Here is a 27,058-nt window from a genome sequence, read left to right on the forward strand (position 1 = left end):
TTTTTATGTGAAACTCTTTATTTTCAAAAATTGGGCAATTAATGTAATTAAGATACACCCACAGGCCTCTAATTTGCAAATTATTTTCACTCTCTGTCTCTCCCCTTCCCCCAGCATTATTAAAGAAGAGCTCAAGGATTCTTTAATGAGCCTATTCTGTTTTCTTCCTCCAAAGCTCCAGAACCATGACAAAGAGGAAGAGGACTCCCCAGCCTTTTGGAGGTCTGAGGAGGAGATGGCCGCGGAAGCTGAGGCGCTGCGTGTCTACTTTCAGGTAAACATCAAATACCTCACGTTCACCCAGACTTCCTGATGAGCTTCAGGAAAAGAAAGACAATGCTGGAAAGATGATGCTGGGAAGGATGCAGAAAAGTAACAGCACCAATGTCTCCCCCAGGGGAGGCCAAAGACATGGAAGCTGTGTAAAGACAGTCCCGACCCACGTGTAATAAACTACCCGCCTCTTGCCACTGTAGGCACGGAAAAGTCTGGAGAGAAAGTCCTGAGATTTCCAGGCTCTTGTGTCCTGAAACAAAGAATTGGACCAGGGGCCTGTGGTGGCTGGGAGAGATAGAGGTAATTTATTAATAAAGAGAGTACTCCCGAGTATGCGAGCAGGCCAGACAGCTGGGGAGGCTCCGGGCTCTGATGAGCTCAGGAGCAGAATGGTTAGCCTTTATGGGCCATCTGGGTACCACCAACCTCTCTGGCATTTGGAGTTGCTCACATAACTCTCACTACTGTACATTATTATAATTGGTTTATTTTATTGTTCATCTCTCACTGTACTTTATAAATTAACCTTTATGATATGTATAGAATAAAGTATATAGAATACTGGGTACTGTCCCTAGTTTGGGGCACACATTGGAGATCTTGGACAGAATCCCCTGCAGGTTAAAAGAAAACTGCTGTATACTGCTTTGATATTAAATGAATGGAAGCTCAAAGACACATGCATTAACTGGCCCTTCTCTCCCCTGCCTTACTTTTAAAATACTTTAATTACTTAATGACCCAGAGTGCTGTCCCCTCTAGTGTCCTGTTGCCAGTACTTGAAGTCTCAGGCTAGAAAGAGCACACTGAGGTCTCCTTCCAAGTGTTTGTCACCATCACAGAAAGAATTTAGAGATAGGACAACGAAAGATATTAGCTGAAACAACATACTTAAAGGGGAAGTGCAGGCTGTGGACAGAGGAAATTTGAGAAAGCTTGTTTTATGAGCAAGATTGAATGCAAGGGAAGATTATTCAAGAATTAAAAGAGGAAATTCAGGAAGCAATCAAGATCGCCTAGAACAGTTTTTACCCTTTCTTCTCTCTATGTAATTTTTGATGTGTCATAGAGGCAGATGCCAGCAAGCAATTCTACAAGACTAGTGACAGGATGGTCGGGAAGCAAAGGATATTTGATATCCTCAGTAGGCCATGTTGGTCTCGGCCATTATGGTAGCCTTGTACCAACCTACTAGTGGTCTCTGCCTTCCCTGTCCCTCCCTGGCTCCTCAGTTCAAGCAGGCCACTGCAGCCAAGTACCACAAAGCTCAGTTCGTTTCCGCCATGCATGTATCAAGTCTACATTCCTTTGCCTGAAGGAGTACAGAGAAGTGTAGCAGAAGCTATTGGTCAGATTTTATTTTTAACCTTTCCCACTGTTCACCTTCTCTTCTATCTGAAGAGAAAGGATTGATAATGAACACCAGCCTGTAGGCATGACCAAACACTGTTTTCTATTCAATTCCTCTTCAGAAGTCTAGTGTATCACTTTGGAATGCCCCGTTGAAATGAAGGTACCACATCTTCAGGCATAATTTATTAGGCTGAAATTGTTTTTCTGAGCTTCCTATACAATGGGTGTTTTCAGGTATAGAGGCAAGAAAGCTCTTTGCTTTTGTGGAGGCCTTTGTGGAAATGTAAGGATCAACCTCAAAATGGGTCATCTGCATACATTAAGATGTTAACTTCTAACTCAGTTCTTACATGCTTCTGCCCTGAGTCCTGACTTTACCTGTCTTCCAAACAAATTCATTTAACTAGCAAGTATTGCCAGAAAGACTCTGTCTTAGGCAGTCATACAAACCATTTGGCACCATGTTTATTCACTGTTTTAATAAACTAAAACTTGCATCCCTTTTTAATGGGCTCTGGTTGCAGACTAAATAAATGACCTATTCAGCAGCCTGATGTGGAGACTGTGACTAGAAAAAACATAGTAGCCACTGCTAATGATGTGATGGAGGGAGACTTAAATAGAGGGTCCTTAAAATTTATCAAGAGCATCACCACCTGCAATACAAAGGGACTAAATTTACTTCCCTCTAGACTTCTGGTCCTTAGCTTAGTGTCTTTAGTTATTTGACACTAGCCTCTTTATTTTCAAATTCTATTTTTATATCGAATTTGTATATAGTGTTATCTAGACTAATAATGCAACATTTAGATTTACCTGGGCTTGAGAAACTATCTTTTGCATATGTGAAATGAAGATGAACTGGGCTTCCCCAGGCTTTTCTGATAATACTGTCAGCAACATATCCATCTTGGGCAGGATGACTTGAAAGACTTGTTCTGTTGCTACTCTGCAAAATCTTGAAATTCCCAAGAGGCAGAACCAGAGATAGGATGGGGACCTGGGAGGGATGACAGTCATCAATCATTCCTGAGAAGGCATAAAAAAATCCTATTATAAAACCCAAGCTCAGCCATGTTGACTTTCCTGTGCTCCGTGGTGTAGGAGTGACAATATTCACAATGCCAACACAGTTCAAACCACTGGCATCAGGCTTAGTTGTTCCACCCCTCACCGTTCTAGCCACTTCATATTTCCTGTCCCAGCTCCCAACATCACCCCTCAAGGAGTCTTTTTACGCCCTTAGTGGCCTCCCTGGTTTCATTGGAAAAAGGACTTTCTCCTCTGCTGCTGAACTCCTTGGTTCTCCAGCACCCATCTCTACCAAAGGGGCCCCAGTTTCACAACTGCTCCACTTGCAGGCTGGTTCAAGTGCTGATTCCTGCTAGGCTTCCCTCCTTCCTTGTTTCTCTGCCATCTGACCATGTGCCCAAGTATATGACGTTGGGTGGATCCAGTGTTCATCTAACCTCATTTCTCTCTCCCTTGCCCTATAAATTCCCCACAATTTCTCTTATCTTTGTGTATGCTTACTTTTTATTTCCTTGATTCACTTTTTGCATTGCAGTACATTTATCTTAGCCTCAGTATAAAAGAGAACACTGTTTTGAATTGGAAGTATAAGCATAAATAGAAAAGAGAGGCAGTGCTTCTAAAATGCCCCTCTCTGTAGTTGCTCAGCTACAACTACCAGGACTGAGTTCCATTCCATCTTCTAGAAAGCAAGGCCAGTTACTCTTTGGCATAAATTTCATCACTAGACTGACACCCTGAAACTCTCTACTTGATATATTTAGAAATATTGAAATAAAATAATCTCTGAGAGATTTAATATGATTCCCACCTTTGGAAAATGAACAGTGATAATCAGAATTCAAGAGTAAGCTGACCCTACACCTACTTGTCCCAGAATGTAGAGAAGATAAGGTCCATGGGAGAAAACCAGACTCATTCCTTAGCCATCTGGATCCAAGACACCTTACTGTGTCCCAGGCTGATTAGGTCTATGCAAAATTGTTGCTTCACCTTGAAGACTGGCTTCCAGGAATTTCTTGACTGTTCTGCTTCCTAAGGGTCTATGTTAGCCTTCAAAGAATTTCAGAGAATGTAAACACCTACAGCCATGACACCTTGTATCTACAGGACAAAGGAGTATTATAGGCAATGGACCTTCCTGTGCATAAAGTTGTCTTATAAAGTAGAAACCCCACTCCACGTTTTCTTTATGCAAAAACTCAGATTAAATTCTTAGCATGGCAAGAGCTATCTAGTATCATATAGTTAAAAATTCCCCCAAACGACACATGCATGCTCAGCCTCTGGCAGTCATCAAGGCAACAACATTAGCTTACTCATATAGAGGAATTTTAAGTGTCCTCCTGTATGTCCCTGCCAGGTAGATGGTGATTTAGCCTAGTTTTTTATCTCTTTGTCCAACCAGAACACAAATAGGTCACAATTTCTTGGGCAATCATGAAAAGCAGATACTACTTTTGCTGTCCAGTGAGTCAGGAGTTCAGTGGTTGGTGATGCTATAGCTGTCTCAATGCCTGCCTGACAGATCCCTGATGAGACTGGACTCCTCTCTACCTGGATGAATGTATGCATTGGCTCCCTGCATACTTAGCTGATATCCAGGATGGATTTTGTCGTGTGACAGTGAATCTGCATCTCTTATCTTAAGCTTGCCTCTTTTCTGGAGTGTGATGATTCTCTCTGTAGATATTTAACATTTGGATTTGCCCCCTCTCTAATTTTAATTCAACAACATGTTTACCAGTATGGATGGTGCTGCCTTCTCCTCCTCCCCACTGGAACTGAGAGAAACATCACCTCTCAACTTCAATGGGAAGGCAAAGCAGGACAGGTTTCCACACTGTGTTGTATCGGCAAGATCATTTGTAATTCATTACATTATTCTCTGTGTATGTCTTTATTTATAGATAATTGGTTGCCTCTCATTTACTTATAACAGTGCAGTGTAATTTCAAAGCAACTGAGTCTGCCCAAAACAACATTATTAGTAGTTACAGATGTACTGTCAAGGGAGATTTTGGCACCAGCGCTTTTTAAAAGCCACTGTAATTTCAGCCACTGGACAAGCACTGACTGTCATGGACAGCAAAGGCAGACAAGATGGGACAAGTCTGCCTGTTTGTTCTTTGCTCTAGTCTGCAAATGATGCTCCTTAAAACCTACCCCACCAGCCATAGAGAGGGTCTGCCCTTCACACAAACAGCTTCCAGTGAGAAAGACTCAAGGGATTCATGAAAGAATTTTGGGGGAAGAGGTAGCCTTGAACTTCAGCTTGAGGGATTTAGTCTGGATCCCCATGGAAAGGGGGTCTCACAGCAATGAAATTGTTTGCCCATCCTCCTTCAATCACCCCCAATTGATACGAACACAGATTTCCTTTAGCATGGTGATTAAGAGGCAATTGTTATTGTTTGTTTTCTTACTTTTTGTCTGTTTGGGGGCCTGCCACCCAGCTCCCAAATAAATCACACATAGAGGCTTATTCTTAATTATGAATGTGAGGCCTTAGCTTGGCTTGCTTCTTGCCAGCTTTTCTTAATCTAAATTAACCCATCTGTCTTTTGCTTCTGGGCGTTTACCATTCTCTATTTTTGTATAACTTTCTTTCTTATTCCATTGTTTGGTGTGTAGCTCAGTGGCTGACCTCTGATGTCCTCCTCCTTCTCTAGCTCCTAGATCTCCCCTCTCCCAGATTTCTCCTTCTATATATTCTCTCTGCCTGTCAGCCCCACATATCCTTTCTCCTGCCTCACTATTAGCCATTCAGCTCTTTATTAGACCATCAGTGTTTTAGACAGGCACAGTAGTAACACAGCTTCACAAAGTCAAACAAATGCAACATAAACAAAAGTAACACACCTTAAAATAATATTCCCCAACATTCCCCCTTTTATTTCTAAACAAAAATGAAAGGTTTTAACTTTAACATAGTAAGACTTCATACAATATGAACAATTATCAACTAAAGATTACATTTCCAATGTACTGAATTCAAATTAATTTGTATCTGGTAAATTTAAAGAAAATATTCTATAATCTATCCTATCTTAGTAAATCCAAAATTTTATATCTAATTTGCTTTCTATCATATCTAAGGAATACTGCAACTATAACTATCTAGTTTTCAACTCCATCAAAGGCCCCTGAAGGATATAATATTATTTAAGTAAACTAAAAGTATATTGCAAACAACTTCTAAAATCTCTAGAAATAACAGAGACATCTGACTGCCTGGAGAGTCACTCAAAGTTCCTCTGCAATGTTAGGGCACCCATCTTCAGCCATCAGGCCCACAGTATCTGGCAGACTTTTCAATAAGCAGGAAATTCGAAAGACTGTCCTGCCTATATTGGCAAAATTTGTCAGTCACTTTCCTCTGTGTCCTTCAGAATGTCTGGCAGTTTCTTCTGTGAAACAGGAACCCTGAGGGACCATCTCACCTTGTTTTGGAAATGTTCAGTGGTCACTGTCCTGTGGGTCCTGCATGTTCAGTTTATACAACATACTGTCAAGCAGTCCAGGCAAGAGCAGCTTCTTGCCCAAATGGCTAGCCTTGCCACATTGAAAGCAAACTCCATAAAGAGTTTCTTCGATGCCCATGGTCTCTGAAATAAATTGGTACTACCAGAAGCAAATATGTCTTATTATCGTGAAAAGCTCTAAGTTAACAAAACATTTTCAGTGCCATATTCTGTAGGTCTTTGAAAGGTTTGAAGACCATCTATCTATCTAAAATATATCTCTATATGATCTGAAAAGCATACCTAGTTTATAATAATAGTTTTCAAAAACTAGAACTTCATCCTACATTTCCAAATGAAGTGCATAGGCACAATACCTCAAACAAAAATAGAAACATACATAAAATATGCTGTAACAAAAATAACCTTAAATTTTTATATATATGCAAAAATCCTTTAAACAAGGGTAGAAACATATATACGATGTAACAAAATTAATTTTAAATTTGTATCAATATTCTATATTCCCCTAAATGATAACAAACATCCATAACTCACCAAATAACCAAAAACCACTGACACCCTCCAACTCCTGGGAATGTGGGCATAGTTTTCTCTAAGCTGCTTCCTATTGGCTGTGGGTAAAGGCATCTTTAGGGGTCCCTGAGAAAAATTTGAGAATAATGACCAAGTCCTGGGAAGACCAGCAGTAACCTTTGTTGATAGATATCACCTGTCAAGATTTAGGAGGTCTCCTCTGATCAAACCTGAACCATATTATTCCTGAAGGAATCCACAACCTCTCATCTCCTGTGGGAACAGTGCTCTAAAGCATCTTTGATTTCCATTTGACAAATACATTTTTTGATTTCTTTTTTAAAGTTAAGGCATTTCTAAAGTGTCTAGATGGGTTCGATTAGTCCAATTCACAACCCCATGTCTCTCAACAGCTATTGTTTGCTTGTCAGCATTCAAAAAATTCAAAATCAACACAATAACATACAGGATCCAGAGTGCCTATGTATTTCTCATCTTGCATAGCTTTTTTCTTCTGTATTACTTTTATTGTATCATTAAAGACTTTATTATTTTTTTAAACTATTTATTTCTTTCTATGACTGTCCATACCCTTTTTCTTTCTTTTAAGCCTACACGTGATGTAAAACACACTGGAACCTGTTTAGAGATTTTTCCATCTGGACCTCTTTTACTGAATATCTTTTAGCCTTTTCAACCATGTGAGCAAACCTTTAAACTGCTAACCTACACCTGAATCCTCCATGACGCTTTCTTGGCTCAGCCTTCTTCTTGGATCCTGAGAGCCTAAGGCTTGTGCCCAGTCAGTGGTGCATGACCAAGAACTGCATTCAACCTTCTTAGAGCTCTAGAATGTCAATGCTTACATGGTGGCAGGCATTTTTACTTAGTTTTTTGTTCCTACCTAACTACTGGCTGCTCAAGGGCTCTCCAGGAGGCAGAAACTCTTAAAGGAGCCATATTCCTTTTTTTTTCTTCTCTTTCTTTCTTGTCTTTCTTTCTTTCTTTCTTTCTTTCTTTCTTTCTTTCTTTCTTTCTTTCTTTCTTTCTTTCTTTCTTTCTTTCTTTCTTTCTTTCTTTCTTTTTTTCAACTTTCTCAGGCCCTACATGGGAATACAGCATACATTGGTATGCCTAAATGATGTTTTTCTGCTTTCTATGGCCCCATGTTGAGCACCGAAATCTTGTTGTTTGTTTTCTTACTTTTTGTCTCTGGGAATCTGTCCCCTAGCTCCCAAATAAATCACATACAGAGGCTTTTTTTTTTAGAGGCTTATCTTTAATTATGAATGTCCAACCTTAGCTTGGCTTGTTTCTTGCCAGCTTTTCTTAATCTAAATTAACCCATCTGTCTTTTGCCTCTGGACATTTACCTTTCTCTATTTTTGTATACCTTTGTTTCTTACTCCATTGCTGGTTGTGTAGCTGAATGGCTGGCCCATGATATCCTCCTCCTTCTCTTGCTCCTAGATCTCCTCTCCCAGATTTCTCCTTCTATTAATTCTTCCTGTCTGCCAGCTCTGCCCATCCTTTCTCCTGCCTCACTATTGGTCATTCAGCTCTTTATTAGACCATCAAGTATTCTAGACAGGCACAGTAACACAGCTTCACAGAGTTAAACAAATGCAACATTAAAAAAGTAACATATCTCAAAGTAATATTCCCAACAGACAATGTCTCTCTTAAGATTAAATATTTGAATATGAACATATTTGAATCTATTCATCTTTACCTTGCCAGAAAAAGACACAGTCAGTGATTTAAAAGAAGCAAGAAAAGAGAATTTTTACTTTTTCTTCCTAGTCCGTGCTTCTATTGGATCACACAGCCCTCTTCTCCCTTTTCTTTGTGTTAAGTTTCTAGAATGTGCTTTCAATTGCAAGGTCGTGAAGATAGACCAAGTCCCTAGGGCTTGAGAAAGATAAAGCATAGAATCATCAAGAGTAATCCAATACAATGTCCCACCAAATGACTTAGGCAGAATACCAGGATAGTCACTCTTTTAAGTTGTTATATTCATCCGTATGACTATCTATCCCAATATTCAAAATAGGCTTTCATTTTGTTTATTATTTTGCTTGAATCCTACTTAGACCAACTAGTTTGGTAAAAATATTTATACAGGCTACTGATGGCTACAAATTCTGGATGTAAAGGGAGTGAGTGGGGTGAAGGGTAGGGCGAGGGGTGGGGTAAGGGGCTAACTTTTCTAAGAGGCTTTTCTATTTTCCACCCATAATAGAAATGGCTAGTGTCACAGGTTCTTTTTTTTTTTCTTTATGAGTTTTACAACAGCATGAGCAATCAACAGAAAATTATTTTCAGGAAAATAGGATCTAGTATCAAAAAATAACTGTTAAGTTTTAGGTTGGAAAAATGGCTTGCTGCTTTTCCAGAGAATTTGAGTTGGGCTCCCAGCAGCTCACAAACACTTTTAACTCTAGCTTTAGGGGATCCAACACCCCCTTCTGGTCTCCATGGGTAGGCATGCACACGCACGCGTGCGCACACACACACACACACACACACACACACACACACACATCAAATTTTTTAAAAATAGAGTTTCAGACTTTTTACTTGTGTCTAGTAAAATGAAAATATAGTAAAACATAGCACCCCATCCCTATCTCCAGAATGGATGGCTGTGCATTAATCAGCATACTCTGCTATGTTATCAAACCACCTCAAAGAAAACTGTTCAGTCACTAGGTTTTCCTTTCTCTACTTATTTCTCTCTCCTTTCACAGTTCTCTCCTAACAGTGTGTGAGATTTGTCTTTCCCTACCTCTGTCCTTTCTAGCAAAAGAAGGAGACTTCTGGAGATCATGGGATGTTAATATGAAGAAATGAAAATTCACATTATTAATTCTTGACCTCATCACATAATAATAGCTAATTTTTTTCACTTCATCTGTTCCAATGCCTACAGTGTACCTCAGCTACCTCTTCCATATTAATTGCTGCATCATTTTGGCATGCATAAACATAACTCAAGTCATCACATAGCTGCTCAACCTGAATTATCCAAGCTGGATTCACCAGGAAAAGTAGTGCCTCCTGGTTTAAACTCTTCTCCAATGAGGCAAAATATAACTCAGTCTATTCAGTTCATGAATAGTGGGTATTGCAAACTGTATCTTATCTATGAAGTTGTCCTCTGCCCCATAACTATGGAGAAAAGAAGTGGTTCAATGGTTCATCAGTATAACTAGGAAATTTAAACCTCAGCCCAAATATACGTGTTGCACTCTCTTTTCTCCCTCCAAATGCTTTTGCCCTTAGGAAAATGAGGCAGAATGTATTTTCTAAAAAGAACAGTAGTGATACTATGACAGTGAGAGGAATGGACCCACATTTTCATGTAATCCAACACCTGAGGAGATGAATTTCTGCTTCCCCCTCCTTCTTTGCTCCTGACCTGGCTCTTTTGGTCCCACACTACTGTTATCATAGGGCAAAGCTTGAGGCTCCTACAGAAACCTCATGCAAGCATTTTAGAAAGAAGAGTAAAGAGGCCTATGACAGTTAATTCCTCTTCTAGGACAAATGTGTTCGTCTTGTGCTCTACAGGGAACATTCTAGAAGATACTTTGAAACAAAATGGCTGATACAATGAACATCATAGTTATAAAAATATGTCCTAGCCTGGCCCTGGCCCTTTCTGAGACCACGCTCTTGTTTTCATCATAGGTGAACAAAACATCCCAGGCACTGTAAGATCAAAGTCTGTGATCTGCAGGGTCATACCCAAGTTGTCTGCAGTTTGGGGGTTTACTTTCAGTAAAATAGTAACACTAAATTTATTCTCTGGACTTGGAAAGATGACTCTTTCCTTCTTCAGTTTGCCATCTGTGGATTACACAGACAGAGAAGCACAGCGCATGCTCCTAGGACTGTTAGACGAGAATGAAAGAATGAGGCGTGAAACCATGACGCCACTGCTGTAGGTCACTGTTAATGAAAGAATGAGACGCGAAACCATGACGCCACTGCTGTTGATCATTGTTAATGAAAGAATGAGACGCGAAACCACGACGCCACTGCTGTAGGTCATTGTTAATGAAAGAATGAGACGCGAAACCATGACGCCACTGCTGTAGGTCATTGTTTCTCATATTATTTAATCTGTTGAAGATGACAAATTATTGGTGTGGTTAGGTCATGAGAAATTGGTGAAATAGTTATTAAATAATAAAAGCACAGAAGGGAGAAGTTTTCAGACTACTAAACAGGAAAAGAAAAATAACAACTTGTGCTTCTGTTACTAATTCAAACCTCCACTATATTCAACTAAAAAAACTATACAGAATATCTAGACATATTAGAGATACCAATATAGCAATTTTTGCATAACCAGGAGGAGATGGGATCCATGGAGGTTAGCCCAGCACTTGGGCTGCTTTCCCTCTGAAGGTATACATGGCTCTTGGAGAGAAGGATAGATTTAGAGCTTGTGCATGACTGTGTGCTTACTAAACCTCTACAGGTGAGTAGGACGCTAGACATCTGGTAGTATTAATGCCCAGTAAGAGTGAGCCAGATGTTAACCCATTCCTTATACTAACTTTGGCCCAATCATTAGTACATCTGAGAAAGTCTCTGTCCTAAAAATTAAATTCAAATGATCTCAAATTCCTAGTCCTTTAACTTATTGGCCAAAAAAAAAAAAAAAGAAAGAAAGAGAAAATATCTTTCTGGAAAACTGTAACACCAGCACATTATCTTAAATTATTTTTACAGTTTGTTTCCAAAAGAATACCTAGCATGTGTGTTTGTGTACTCATGCATAAACACACCAAAAAAAATGCCAGGAAGCAGTTGTCATCTTCTGTATCTGAATTCATATACTAAGATCCTAATTACCATGTGATGGTATTAGATGGTGGTTCTTCGGCGAGAAATTAAGATGACATCCTGAGTATGTGGCCTCCACGATGGATTTAGTAGCCTTACATTGTGACTTTTGGTTTGTCTCTCTGTGCTCACTTGAGAAGATAGCATGAAGAGGCTGACTTCAGAACAGGAAAAGCAGCTCCAGAACAGGTAGCCTCGCTGTTGGACTGCCTGTCCTCTGGAACTGTGGGAAGTGGACTTCCATTGTTGAGCCTCCTGCTCTATGATACTATGGTATTTTGTTACAAATAAATGACCAATCATAGTTTATATAAAAATTGGAATTATCAGACACAGATGTTAAAGCAACTGTTTACATTGTTTATGGATAGAAAATGTAGAATATTTTAGTTTAATTTTGTTTAATTTAGCAGAAAGCTGGAATCTATTTTAAAAATCACAGATGTTACAAAGTTTTTTTTCTAGTTTCAAATTTTTCATAGATTTTTTTTTTCATGGTGGATAAGTGAATTTAACTTTCTGGGTATTGAAGTAGAAAGTACAATATAAGTAAATAAATAAATAAATAAAATGTGATTGATATTGAAGCCCCATGGTTGAAATAGAAAGTACAATATAAACAAATAATTAATAAATAAATAAATAAATAAATAAATAAATGTGATTGATATTGAAGCCCCATGGTTGAAATAGAAAGTACAATATAAACAAATAATAAACATATAAATAAATAAATAAATGTGATTGATATTGAAGCCGCATGGTTTCAGAATGGCATTCTAACTGTATAGATGCTCATTGGGATTTAATAGAATTCTGGACAGGGTGCATGTTTTGAGTGGAGTAATGATGTGCTGTTGCTGTGATAAAATACCCCTCAATGTAGGGAAGAAAAGGTCTGTTTTCACAAGTGATTCCAGAGAATGCATGGCAGTAGGGGGCAGGGGCAGGAAGCTAACTGATGGAGTTTTTATGTATACATAGGAAGCAGAAAAAGAGACCAGGAAGTGGGGCAAGGCTATAAACCTAGTGACTTACTGCAGTAGGCTCCATAACCTTCCTAAACAGTGCCACCTGGGAGCAAGCCTTCAAATACAATAGCCTCTGGAGGACATTTCTCATCCAAAGTGCTACAAGTGGCTTCTTTAAAACCAACTGTGTGATACTTTCATCTGTGAGTTAAAGTATTCAACAGTTTTAATAAAATCAAATTAAGTAGAAAAAGATAATGAAAATGAAAGTTCTTTATGAAAGGCAAAATGGTGACTCTCAAGCTACATTTTTCCTAAGTAATTGATTATTTTTATCAAATAACATTTCATAAAACACCCATAAAAATTCTTATATGATATGAAAAAGTACCAAATAGAATCAATATAAAATTGAAAAAAATACAAAAGCATAATGAATAGATTTAGTAGCACATTTTCATAAACATATTGCTAGTGAACTCAACCATGGGCCATGTGAAGGGAATAGTACAAACCACAATGAGGTAGAGAGACAAAGAAGAGAAAATAGAATGAACAAGTCCAATCTATATTTGTTTACAAATCCATAGGATGCAAATCCAGAGTTTTAGTGGAAAGCATATTTTAAGAGATAATACCTGCCGGGCGTTGGTGGCGCACGCCTTTAATCCCAGCACTCAGGAGGCAGAGCCAGGCGGATCTCTGTGAGTTCGAGGCCAGCCTGGGCTACCAAGTGAGTTCCAGGAAAGGCGCAAAGCTACACAGAGAAACCCTGTCTCTAAAAACCAAAAAAAAAAAAAAAAGAGAGATAATACCTGAGAAATTTTTCAAATTGTAAGGCAAAGGCTTGGTATTCTGGTTCATGCCAGTAATCCAAGCACTAGAGACACTGGGATAGGAGATCCACTTGACTGTAGGTGTTCAAGATCATCTGTGAAACATAGGGAGATCCTGTTTCAAAAGGGTGGTACTAGGGTTGTAGCTCAGTCGGTTAGAGTGCTTGTTTAGCATGCATACAGTGCTGGCTTTGATCCTAGCACCATATAAAATCAGGTATGGTGGTAAACCCCTGTAAATCTAATACTCAGGAGGTCGAGGCAAGAGGACCAGAAGTCCATGATTATCTTTAGTTACATGGTTAGTTTCGAGCTAGCCTAAGATGAACGAGTTTCTCCCCCCGCCCTGTGTGTGTGTGTGTGTGTGTGTGTGTGTGTGTGTGTGTGTGTGTGTGTGTGTCTGTGTGTGTGTGTGTGTGTGTGTGTGTGTGTGTGTGTGTGTGTCTGTGTCTGTGTCTGTCTGTGTGAAGTCCAAAAATTCAAGGACATATCCAAGACCTAGTAGGGAATGAGGGGAATCCATATGAAGACATATCATAATAAAATTGCAGCAAAAGTGTAAGAAAGCTTTTAGATTCAAAAAGTGTGTATCTTCAAAGGCAACAGCAACAACAAAAACTATAAAAATTAGTAGATACAAATATTCTACCAGAGCAGGAATGGAATGAAAGAAAAATTCTTTTGCTGCCCCATTACTGTATGAGTTGCCCCACAAATGAACCAAACAGGAACAGTACAAAAATAAAACGTACAGCCTAATGGGAGGAGATAAAGCCCTAAGTGATGCCAGATAGATGGAGGACAGACGCACATAGGTTATGTGTTCATACAGTTAGGAAAGGATAATATATATTGATCAGTATGACTTCTGCATCCTGGTAGACTATCAAATAATGTCTTCCCTCAGATTAGTCAAAGAAAAAATGAGAGGATCAGCTCAGGAGATGTGAATTAAATTACAGATGAAAATACCATCTACATAGATACCAAAGTTCTGGGAAAGCTGAAAGGGAATTTATAAGAAATGGTGAAAGGTTGTCAATCTGGGATTGTCAATGAAATCAGAATAATCCCTGTTGACTCTTGTACTATGAAATGTGCTCAAATTCCCAGCACACAATAAATGAGAAGGAATTAGAGATGAATAAACCTGTCATTATTTGTGGGTAATATGGTGATATACTCACAAATCCCAATTAAATTGATTAAAATTGATCAATAGATTTAGAAGAACCTATAAATATAAAAATAATATACATGGTTTCAATTTCTCTACTCACAATTAGAATGGAAAATGTTTTAATTTAGCATTTACATTAACATCAAAAATCATGTATTTAACAATAAAGTTGTACAATCTTCTAGACAGAAAACTATAAAATATTAAGAAACATTAAAGATGAATTAACTAAACACAGATATTAATGACTGGTTTGTGAAAACTTCCTTTCCTTCAATTGGCCTTTAAGTTCAGTGAGATACAAACTAAAATTCCCATGGTTTGGTTTGGGTGAAAAGCGACAAGTTGATCCTAAACTCTTTGTAGAAATGTCGTCAGAAAGCCTTAAAAAAAAAAGGTATCAAGATATCAGGACTTATTTATTATAAGGCCACAAGACTTAAGCAAGCAAGGTGTTGCCACAAGTCTAAGTAGATTGATGGAACAAAATAGGAAGCTGGATGAGATGAACCCTTGATTTATGAGGAAATGATACCACACGTCTCTGGGGAAAGGAAAGTCTTTTCAGCAAATGGTTCTAGGAAAATTGCATATCTAGGTATAAAATTAATGAAATGAAGCCCTACCTCGCTTTGTATATAAAGGTTGGTTCCAGATAAATTTTAATTCAGAATGTGTGATATAAAGCAATAAAGATTTTGAAGACCATATAGAGATGATCTTTATGATTGTGCTACAGGGAAAGATTGTAACAAGGTACCAACATCTCTTTAATCTCAGCAAGAAAAGGTCAAGAAATCAAACTAAAAGAGGAACTTGAACCCTCCACACCCCCGATAAGGAATGATGAAATGGTCTATTGTTAGTCAGCAGCAAAATGTAGCTTATAGCAGAATGCAATGCCAGACATGCTTACTGCAGTCATCAAAGTTTCTGCAGACAGACTGTATCAAGTGTTTGTAAGAATATGGAACAACAGAACCACATAAGCAAACACAAACCCTGTGATCGCCTTCATTTTTTGACCTGAAACCAGGCAACTTTATATTCTGGTGCTTACAGATACTCACTGAGATGGTGAAATTAGAAAAGCATGGAAAGGTCAGGTCCTGTGAATGAGGCGGGAAGTGGAAGGGGTAATGTGGGTTGGCAATATTCTGTTTCTTGCCATGGGTGGTAGATAGATAGGCATTTTAGTTTGTTTTGTATTAATTCCGTTAGCCAGATATAAGCCATCTGCAGTTTTGTTTGTTTGTTTAAAGATTTATTTATTTATTATGTATACAATGTTCTGTTTGCATGTATTTCTGCAGGCCAGAAGAGGGAGCCAGATCTCATTACAGATGGTTGTAAGCCACCATGTGGGTGCTGGGAATTGAACTCAGTACCTCTGGAAGAACAGCCAGTGTTCTTAACCTCTGAGCCATCTCTCCAACCCATCCATCTGCAGTTTTTCTCTCTGTGTGTATTATATTTCAAGAAAAAGAAACAAAATAATAGAACAAGTGGGAAAATAACAGCAACAACAATAATAAACAGGAAAGGAAAGGAAGAACTTGGTGTAATTGCTGGCTAGGTATTCTATTGTTGCATGTTGGCTTCAGCCAAAACAAGAAAAAAAATTTTACAGGGCATCTTTGCAGATACACTGCTAATACATAGAGAGTTGACCAGCCCACCTGGCCAGCATCCTCCTTGACTTTAAGAAGCTACACTGGCCAAACCCATCATTATTTTTTAAAGTAATGAATGGAGACCACTACAGAGAGGACACTTTATGAGTAGTAATAATTCTTAATGATTTCACTTAAGGAGAGCTTATTATGAACAACTTGTTTTAAGCACTTTGTAGACTTAATCTCAAATCCCTCAGCGACTCTTCAGTCTTCCCAGGCTTTTAGAAGCAGATATGGAGGCTGAAGGCAGCTATATGACTTCAAAAACTCCAGAAATTTGAGATTCAGGCTGTCCGACTTCAGAGTCCATGTTTAGCCTTCACAACATAATTTCTGTGTCTTTGGTGAAACATTTGTCCCTAGAGAATTCTGGCTAACCAAAGCTAGAATTATACAATGGAGCAGAGGAGCAAGATATAATTTTTCTTGCTTCTTCACTAACTTCAGAAGTCAGTATTTGATGATTGCCATGCTGGAGGCTTCCTGTGTGTCACTTTAGCCAACCATCACAGCCATTTGCTTGGAAGATAGTGCTGCCTCAAGTCCCCAGGAACAAACTTGAAAGCTAACACTTCATTAGATAACCAGGAGTGTGCCATAGCTAGTCAACATTGATGACAATCTACTAGATACTGCATTTTTAAGTCAGTGAGGACTCCCAGGGGCTCCATTCAAGATTGTTCAGTTAGACAGAGGGTCTTGGAGAATCTTCCATTTTTCTTGGATGTGAAAACATGTAGAAGATCATTGAAAGATTTAATCAGAGGATAGGAATGGAATGGAACATAGGAGAAGTTTGATTTTGGAACTACCAATTCCATATGAAAAACACAGTTCTAGAATGTGACCCCAGCCAAGCCAACTAGAGACCTTCTCTTCCATGGATGCCAACTAGGGTGTTGACAACTTCAGGCTCTCATCCCCCTCATCATTGGGAGAAATCAAAGGCAGGAGAACCCTCCACAACGAAAGGAGCCAAGCGACTAAGAGTGGAGGTCTAGTGTTGTTAAAAAGGTGGTGTGTCACTTTTCATCCAAAGGGAAATCTGACATTGGGATATGTTGCTTGTTATCAAAAGATTCCTTGCTATATTAAGGGCATAAATGGCTATTTCCCTGGGGATAATTTTAAATGTACGACTCCATAACTCAGTCACAAACTATTTTCTGATAACTCATTTCAAGCCAAATACAGTGTTAGGCACAGTAGGTCAAGTTATTCCTTGCCCAATAAGAGCTGCAATAACTTAGATTTAGGGAGAAGGAGTAGGGTGAACACAAGAACAAGAAGATGTGTACATGGGCCCTGGATAAGTCACCAGTACACTGTTCACAACTCAGATCCAACTGACTTCTTTCTTCTGTTATACCATAAACCAGTTCACTCTGTATCAATCATGTCTCTCTACCTCTCTCTGCTCCCCCTCACCTCCCATTACATGCCCTCCCAGAGCCACTTCATAATCTAGGATTAGTCAATCAATTTTGGTGGGTATTTAAGAGGTTTTCTTTTTTCAAACAGTGGGTGTCAGTGCATTATGTGATAGATCATGTAATAATTAAGCATTAAAAGAGCTCAATTGAGGATTATTTTTTGCCACAGATACCTTTAGTTCAAGGAGGTCTATAAGAGCTGGTAGATCATTTTCATTCCATTAAGATAGGCAAAAATGATTTTGAATGCAATTAGATGCTCTCATCAATTTCCCTCCGCTAAAGCTCTGCATCTTGCTCCAATGAAGTAAAGTTTAGAGCTTCTGGCATTCCAAATTGCAAATTGCTGGTGTGGTGTTGCCTTGAAGAACTCAAGGCTCATGCTGGTGCTCAAATCATCTTTTAATTAGAAACAATGAGCCTGAGTCACAGCTCCCAGTAAGGGGAGCTTTCTAGAAAGCACCAGCCTTGTCTCTGAAGAGCTCTAAGGAGCTGGCCAAACTCTTCCCCGCTACATTAGCTCATGTCTCCGTGGGTTCTACAAAATTTGGAGTTATCATTTTTTGCTGAGGACCATGCCTACAGTGTAAAGCTGCCTTTGTCCCTGACACTCTGATGAAAGTCTTGCTGGCTTAACTCTCCTCAAAGATTTGTTGTTGATTCAGGAATTTCTTAAGAGCTCATGTATGGTTAGCTTCAACTTCTCTAATGATTTAGAAGGTGAGACTCAATGAAAGTTTGAAATAGTGTAAGAAGTCAAAAGAAAAGCATTTTCTGGAAAGAAAAATCTAAGAACTCTCTCATTCTGGGTAAGATTGAATTCCGGAATATTGCAATTAAAAATACCATTTCTTTATATAGACTATCATGCATGTGTAAGCTGTTAAATCTGACTGTTAAAATAAATATCTCTATTTTCTAGCTCACCCAAGGTCACACCAGAAAAAGAATACATTAAAACAGAAAATAAAGTTAAAGTCACTATCCTTAAATGGAAAGCAAGGTCATAATCTTCCACCACACTGGAGATACAGCCAGGGCTAGATCACATGAGGCCTTGGATGATGGAGCTTAAAGTTCCATTTTATGCCTCACAGCCATTCCCACAATGTCTTTCCTAATCTTCCTGTTTCTTGCTGGTATAGGATCATATCAAGCACTGACCTACTCCAGGGGACCGTGAAGCATGGGCACCCTTCTTACCAGAATAGCCTCCCTTCCTTCTTTCCTCCATTCTGGATAGGACTCAAATATCAACCACTTAGAAACATGTTACCCAAGTGCCCAGTCTAAGGTAATGTCCCTATTCCCTGCATCCCTTAACCACAGCCTCCCTTGAATAGGGGAGGGGGACCCCATGGAGGGAAAGAAGACATAGCGCTGGCTCTGGTGCTTTTCTCTTTCCCTGTAGGTGAGATTCTAGATTTGGTGCAGGGCATGTTTACTTGAATTTTTGTATTCCCGAGGTAGTGATGAGGTCCTGGGGGAAAATAGCCCTTAGGTCTCCCAAAGGAAGCAATTATCTCTTCTACAAATAGTACCACCAGCCTTAATGCCCCTACTGAGAAGTTTAAAGATGGGTGTATTTTGATTGTTGTCTTGCAGAGGAAGAAACATCGTAAGTGTTACAGATTTGGTCTAGAGTCTCAGGAAATGCAGGTGGTGTGAAAAAGTCTCTGCTCATGTTCACCCATGTTTTATTCCATTTTTATACCCTTCATCTTTTGTAAAAATAAACATTTTCATAAAAAAATGATTAACTGTGGGGATGTGACCTCAGAGGCCAGAAGTTGTTGGATGCCCTGGATCTGGAGTTATAGGTGGTTGTGAACTGCCCAGTGTGGATGGTGAGAACAGAATCTGGGTCCCTCGCAAGGGCCACAAACACTCCTAACTACTGAGTAATCTCTCTAGCGCCCTCACCTCTTCGGTTTTTGGTTCCAGGATGGATTTAATTGTAACTTAGGCTGACCCACTTGTGAGTGACTGAGATAGATCAGAACTTACCCCACCACCTGCTCATACTCAACATCAAGAATTTAAGTTATCTTTTGATTTTTGTTGACTGTCTTGATTATGGTAATAGACTTTTATCCATTAGTCAGAGGATTTATTTGTGTTAAAATCTGGACACACAAGGAAAAAGAACATAATTTCACCAACACTAGCTCTTTTGAATAGTGAAGAAAAGGGGGTGGGGAACCACACCCATTAATCAGTTAAAAGTGCTGGAACCTTATAAACTGTGTGATGATTCTTGAGTGGGTGCCTTCTATTCAGCTCCAGAGTTGTATACACTCCAGACACAAGTACCATTAATTAAATGACATGCTCAACAAACTCTCAGAGCCATTAATTATCAAAGGTAGCCTGCTCCATGCTTGACTCTAAACTCTACTATAACAGAAGAACATGAGTTAGAGCTAAAGAATGTGCTGGAAGAAGGTCACCCCCAAAAGCAACACCAGAAGAAGCTACCAAAAAACGTGAATGATAAAGCATGTGTGCCTTTTAGCTCCTTTTTGCCCATTTGCAGAGCCTGAAAGTGTTTCCCATTGTAGGGAATTTCTCAGAATTAGTTTCTCTCCTGCAAGATACAAGTGAGTAGAAAGTAATCCTTCTTTCATTTTGACCAGGTTGCAGAGAAGTGTGATATCAGCAAAAGATTTGGAGACAGATTATATATTCTTCATAAGTCCCAAGGAAAGGATGGGGTCTTTTAAGGAGAGTCCCTGCTGGGCATGGTGTGGACATGGGGATAGGAGAAGGGGTAGAAATCGTCAGCAGCAGACAGAGCCTGGGTGCCTATGTATATTAGTAGTAACAGGAAGTGCCCAAGCTGTGCTGAAAGTTTCCCAGCCTGTTCTGCTTCCTAAGCCCAGCACCATACTCAAAGCAGATGCCATTACATTTGCAGAAGAGACAAGCCCAGGGATGCCAGCATATATAACTCAGAGCTCCAGGCTTTCAGGTCCTTTTTCTTGTGCATTTACAATTCTTAGAGTTTGATTCTTAAAGTCCATGGTCACTGTCTAAGCAGGGGTGGGTGGACCCCAGCCTTGCCGGAGAACAATTGTCTTCACCCTGCTTCCTGAGAGGTTTGGCCCTGCAGTGTCCAGGGCAGCATTCTGTTTTTTATGACCCTGCAGACTGGGAAATGGACCCTGTTGAATAGGAAGTTAATTAGCCCTTCATCATCTCAGGAAGTGGTGTTATTAATCAGCATGTGAAACATGCTACAGAGGAGTCATTTGGAGTCTGACAGCATGTGTGGAAGTTGACCTGCTCTCTGGATTTCATCCTCATGCTGCCGGGTTTCTAGCAGTGAACCTGGGGTAACCCCTTCCTATATCTCGATGGAAGTATAATTGCACTGTCTTGGGGATACTAATCATAGCAGATCTCTGATCCTTGGCATCTCTCCATCAGCTTTTCCTTTACTCACCTACTCTAATGCATTGCCACCAGCGGCTTTGGGGATACATTTTTTAAAGACCAGTTTATAAAGAAAAAGCTGAAGAAAAGATGTCAGAGGGCCTGCCCTTAGAAAATTGCTCACCTTGCTTTGGTGTGAGCAGAATGCCTTCCTGGCTGCTCTGCCTTCCTCATTAGCCTGCTAGAAACTAAGATTTTAGAAGAAGAGGTTTGTTAAAGAGAAGGTTTTTATGTGAGCCTCTCAGGGATATGTTATTGGTAAATGTGGTACCCTAATTTTAAAATTATTTCTGGGCCTGAGGAGATGGCTCAGTCAGTGCTTGCCATGCAAGCATGAAGGCCTGAGTTTGGATCTCTATTACTCATATAGAAATCTGGGTGCAGTGGCATGCGCTGTAATCTCAGCACAGGGGCAGAGATGGCTCACTGGACAGTCAGAATTAAGATAATTGCTGAGATCCAGTTTCAGTGAGTGACACTGCCTCAAAAATACCATTGAAGGAAAGTGATTGAGGGAAATCCTGGCATTGACTTCTGTTTTTGTGTACACACATGTGTGCATGCGCGCACATTTTCTCAGCCTTGGTAAGAAAGCCAAACAGATCATGTCATTAATCCTCATTGGGCAAGAATCATTACATGCAAAGATAGCAATGGCCCCAGTCATATGAGTGAGGAAGACAAATACTCACGCTAAACCCTGTCTTCAGCAGTAAACCGCACTGCACTATGAACACGTTTTGGAATGAAAGCGTGGGTGAGGAATGATGATAGGTGAGGACCTTGTCACAATCAAGTCTATTGATTCCCTTCCACAGTTTCTGCACACTCTAGATCAGTCAGAAAGGTCACAGCACAGGCATGTTTCCATCTCCCTAGGTAATTCCAATATGCAACCAAGTGTGGAACCATTACTATAAAGAGGAAGAAGGACAGTTGGAATCTGTAGTCCGAGCCTTCCCTTTATACACTATCAGGGTATTTTGCCTGTGGGCAACTCCCACCAAAGTTCACCTACAGGAGAGACATCAATTTGTCATTTTGGCTTCAGTGTAGAAGAGGACTTTTCCTGGGCAGAGCATAGAGAGGTTGGAATAGGGGAGACTAGCTTCTTCCTTGATGCACCGGACACAAAGGCATTGCCTTCAAAGCACTCAGAGGGCATGGAGAAAGGTTTTCTGGAGCTTGATGAATGTACCATTACGATCTACAATGTCCCCTAAAGGCCCAGGGACTGGAGTCTTGGTCCCCAAACTGGCATCAGATGGAAGTGATGGAACCTGGTGAGGCTTCTGAATAGTCTTTGAGCTTGTAAGAGACTCTGGTCTTTTTTCTCCTTTTTGCTTCCGGCTCACCACATGGTCTCACTGCCATGGGTCAAAGCAACAAACAAACTTTCCAAAACTTCAAGCCCAAATAAACCTTTCTACTTCATACATTTATTTTTTTGTCTTATGAATCCATTACAGTAATGGAAAACTGGCCAACATGATGACAGTTGACATTCAGGAAGTCAGCAGGGTTCAGTGCAGACTCCCAGAGGAACAGCCCATTGGCACCCATGATTTTACCTGTACCCATTAAATCACACAGCAGAGCACAGGGAAATTTCAGACTTTCCTGTGGGTTTCAGGGAGAGATGGATGTAAAGGTTTCTATAGTCTTTCTTGAAAACTTTGATGATGGCCTTCCATACACATTTTAATTTCCCTTCTAAATCCAAAGCTTTCTTCCCCAAGTATCTCTTATCTATGAGAACAATGGAAAATTCTTCCTGTTGCCTTTCATGACTGAAGAACATGTCCCTGGCAATATAATGCCATCTCCCCCTGTCATTTGTCAAGCCTATTCTTAAGGAAGGGGGACAGATAACCTGCCAGTGTTTCTATTAAGAACTTAGACATACCTGAAAATTGGGGCATGCATGTCCCTGAGCTCTCTGCCTGCAGAGGCCCATGAATATAGTCTGCTCATCTGACTCCTTGTGATCTGAGTCCTGGCCTCACTCTACCTAAAGTATTTTTCCAAGTGGGCTAGAAACATGTCTTGTTTACTTATCAACAAATCCTTTGATTGACATGCTGGTAAAATGAAAGACTCTACCATCAGTGGTGGAGGTGACATAGAAGGAAATGGAAGATCTGAGAATGTACATGCTGTTTTAGGTCCATTAGAAATGGGGAGATGGGCATGTCACCACCTGCACTCTGCACAGCTCTCACTGCTGAGCTGAGTGCTGAGTCTCTACTGGCTACAAAGATGGCAGAAACAGTGCTAATGCATGCAAGAGAGGGAGACCCACAGAGGGGGAGCATTGCAGTACTCAGGCACATTTGTGGGTGCTTTATGTAGACCCTGCAGCCCTACTAAGTGTGCTCACCTCACCTCATGCCCCGCCACAGATATACAACAAAACTTCGGACACATCTCTCCTCAAGCTCTACAAGCCTACCCCCAGTGTTAGGGGTATGAAATGTAGATGCTGATTCCCATAAGGCACTGGACCAGCTGTGGGAATGAAGCTATCACAGACGCAGCATCGAGAAGCCAGGATATGGGATGCTAAGGTTGTGTTAAAAATGAGTTATAGATACAGTGATAGTGATCTGACAGAGTCTCCTGTGTAGAGAGGGGTATAGGAGACTCAGAGAACACAGAGCGGGACTGAGAAGGGGAGTGGTGGCAGTAACATGGGTCACAATGTTAAAAAAATAAAACTGATAGAAACTTCTAGGACATAAATCTGCCCTAGACAGGCAAGACAGAGGAAAAGAGAAGGCACATCCATTTTCAGGCCTTCACAGGTGCCTCTGACTCAAAGTCAATAATTGTTCAAGGACGAAGTCTGTGATGAATGTTCAGAAGATGACCCACATCTCCAGACAAGACAAGCAGTGCTAGGAACACCAGCAAATGGCTGCAGGGTCATGTGAGAATAAGACCTGCTCTGGAGGGCAAGTTGGAGGGTTCAAATCCCTAACTTTCCCACCTTCTTTATGGTCTTGCTCTGCTCAGAGGAAGTGCAGAGTGGTCCAGGTTAGAAGTGACTTCCTCTGTATATTGATCCCAAAGGGACTACATATCATTACACAGAGCCGATGCACCCTGTGCTCTCGGACTTCGTTATCAACTTGCAGGAAATGGGTTTCTAGACTTATGAAACTTCTCCTCTATATGCCAAAGACCAATATTTGTATCCTCACCAAGGTGGGTTTGAATGGCTCTAAAGCCAAGACAGTCTTAAACAGAACCCGTGAAACAAACATGGAACTAGCCCTTCACACCCAGTGTCCTACGTATCTTTTGTGCTGCACTGAAATCCACAAATGGCAAACCAGACATGAAAGGCAGCTTAATTCTCGTCGGGAGTCTCTTGGAAACACTGAGGGAGAGCCTGCAGCTATGGCTCAGAAGGTATGAGCACTTGCTGCTCTTCCAGAGGATCTCAGTTCAGTTCCCAGCACCCACATAGCTGTCTATAACTCCAGTTCCACAGGATCCAACCTCCTCTTCTGGTCTCCTCAGGAAGCTGCATACACATGCAACATACATTTGCACAAGCATTTACATATATGTAAATAAAAACAAGATTTTTGAAAAACACTTGAGAAGTCTGTGATTCATGACAGTGTTTCTCAAAAGTCTCTTCATTTATCACATCCACAGTGGCTACCCAATTCTAGCACCTTTCCCCCTAGTCTTCCCTAAATTTTAAGAAATAAATTCATGAAGTCTTCCTCTCTCCTCCTCCTACTTTGCTTTCATTCGGCTGTTGCTCTGCTGCCAGCTACCAAGCCCTGCCATCCCAATTGTTGCTCACACCCATTTACCAAGGCCAAGAATTGAAGTGAGAGGGGTTATGGCTACAACAAAGAAGGCAGGGACCGAGCACCTGGGTTTAGATCTAAACTACCTCACTATACCACCAAGAGATTTCTTATTTTCTTGCTAGATAAAACAGGACAGCAACACAGCACTGAGAAGTTATTCAACCTTGTTAGTAGAATCATTTCAGGCCTGACACATATCCTTCTTTTTTGTGTGTGTGTGTGTGTTTTGTTTTTCGAGACAGGGTGTCTCTGTGTAGTTTTGATGCTTGTCCTGGATCTCACTCTGTAGAGCAGGCTGGCCTCAAACTCACAGAGATCCACCTGGCTCTGCCTCCCGAGTGTTGGGATTAAAAGTGTGTGCCTCCACCACCCGGCAACACATATCCTTAAGATACCTTGGCCATTATGTAAAGCTGGATCGGCCAGCTACATGGTGCTTTAACAATTTCCCAAATCCGGATGCCAGACTCTTCACATTCACCTGGAAAGCTTGTTTTGAAACAGATTCCTGGCTTCTCTATAGATCTGATGACTCCAAATACAGGGGGCAGAGTTCAGAAGTCTGTGTTTTAAAGCTTAGCAGAGAGTTTAGACAATAGTAATGTTTGGCATGCCCTTCTCATGTAGTACATACAAGTCTGAATTGGTTTTCTCTGTATATAAGCTTTGAATTGGTAATGTGGAAACCTAGGAGTCCATTCAGCTGACCTTTAGTGATGGGCAAAAGGCAAACAAAATGCATGGACCCAGAGAATAAGTGTAGGCATCAAAAGGTCTAAAATCATTTATTTCACACAGCTCACCCATACATCAATATCATTTCCCATAAAATGTTAATGGCAATCTAACAGATTAACAGTAAACAAACATATTTTGTTTATTGCTGTGCCTCAAAAGAAATGCTATCGGTTTTAACCAAATGTCTGTTTTTATGTTCTGTCATTTCCAGGCATGAAAGTAACTCAAACAAATCCTAAAGCATACAGAAATGGTCCTCGCTCTTCTGGACTCTACAGCATTGAAAATGAAGCTGAGCAGACTTTATTACATCCCACAATTCTGCAGCTTTTTGCAAAGCATTTTATTGCACTAGTGGAAGCCACTAAGGTTATGTTTCAATCACAATGACTGACAGGCTAACTTCACAAACAGTAGCACAGACTGCCTGCCACAGTTTCTCAGTTATGTACTTAGAATAGGACCTTTTCCAAAACTGTCCCTTAGCCTGGATGAAAATAAAGTGATAGCTAAAATATTTACCTGGTGTTGCTGACTGACTTAAAAATTGATATTTTGAGACCTCCAAAAGGCCTAACTGAAGAAGTTGCTCTTTTGGAGTGAGTATTGTTTCTTGTGAGTCAAAAGTTGGTTATAGTAGAGATTCGATTCAGAGAATTTCATTGGCTGGGTAAGGTAATAGCACAGAAATCATTCCTTGGTCAGATTCTCCTCCTGCTGTCAGTACACAAAAGCAAAGTGGAAGAGTTCAAGATGGCCCAGGTCGCTGCGGGAAACAAGCAAGTACAATGTGCTGCTCATGTATCTTTCATTGTTTTGTGGTTTTGAAATTTTCTTTTCTTTCTTTCTTTATCTACCTATCTATCTATCTATCTATCTATCTATCTGTCTGTCTGTCTGTCTGTCTGTCTATCTATTTATCTATCTAACATTTGTAGTTGGTTGTTTTTACTCTTTGGCTCTTTGGGGGGGGCACCACCCAGCTCCCAAATAAATCACATGGAATCTTATTCTAAATGCCTGGCCTTAGCTTGGCTTATTTCTAGCCAGCTTTACTTAACTTAAATTATCCCATCTACCTTTTGCCTCTGGGCTTTTATCTTTATCCTGTATACCTTTCTTTACTTCTTATTCCATGGCTTGTTGTGTAGCTGGGTGACTGGCCCCTGGATGTAGCTAGAGTTTTCCTGCCTGGCCCACAGTCAGGACAAATCTCTCTCACCTGCCAGTCCCACAGCCGCTCAGACCCGACCAAGTAAACACAGAGACTTATATTGGTTACAAACTGTATGGCCATGGCAGGCTTCTTGCTAACTGTTCTTACAGCTTAAATTAATCCATTTCCATTAATCTATACCTTGCCACATGGCTCGTGGCTTACCGGCATCTTCACATGCTGTTTGTCATCGTGGCGGCTGGCAGTGTCTCTCTGACTCAGCC

General features: G+C 40.3%; 1 protein-coding gene across 7 annotated transcripts in view; it reads left to right on the forward strand.

The window, feature by feature from the left end:
- Positions 1-26,139, forward strand: part of Fhit (fragile histidine triad diadenosine triphosphatase) — a 1,554,732-nt gene extending 1,528,593 nt beyond the window's left edge. For all 7 annotated transcript variants that reach the window (XM_052734142.1, XM_052734140.1, XM_052734139.1 and 4 more), the window contains 2 exons: positions 176-274; positions 25,830-26,139. In XM_052734142.1, the coding sequence (XP_052590102.1) occupies positions 176-274; positions 25,830-25,835 (105 nt within the window). In that variant the 3' untranslated portion in view covers positions 25,836-26,139. The remainder of the gene's footprint in view (positions 1-175; positions 275-25,829) is intronic.
- Positions 26,140-27,058: the final 919 nt, after the last annotated feature.

This window comes from Peromyscus californicus, unplaced genomic scaffold, assembly GCF_007827085.1.
Source record: "Peromyscus californicus insignis strain IS unplaced genomic scaffold, ASM782708v3 Scaffold_12__1_contigs__length_115047231, whole genome shotgun sequence".
Classification (NCBI taxonomy): domain Eukaryota; kingdom Metazoa; phylum Chordata; class Mammalia; order Rodentia; family Cricetidae; genus Peromyscus; species Peromyscus californicus.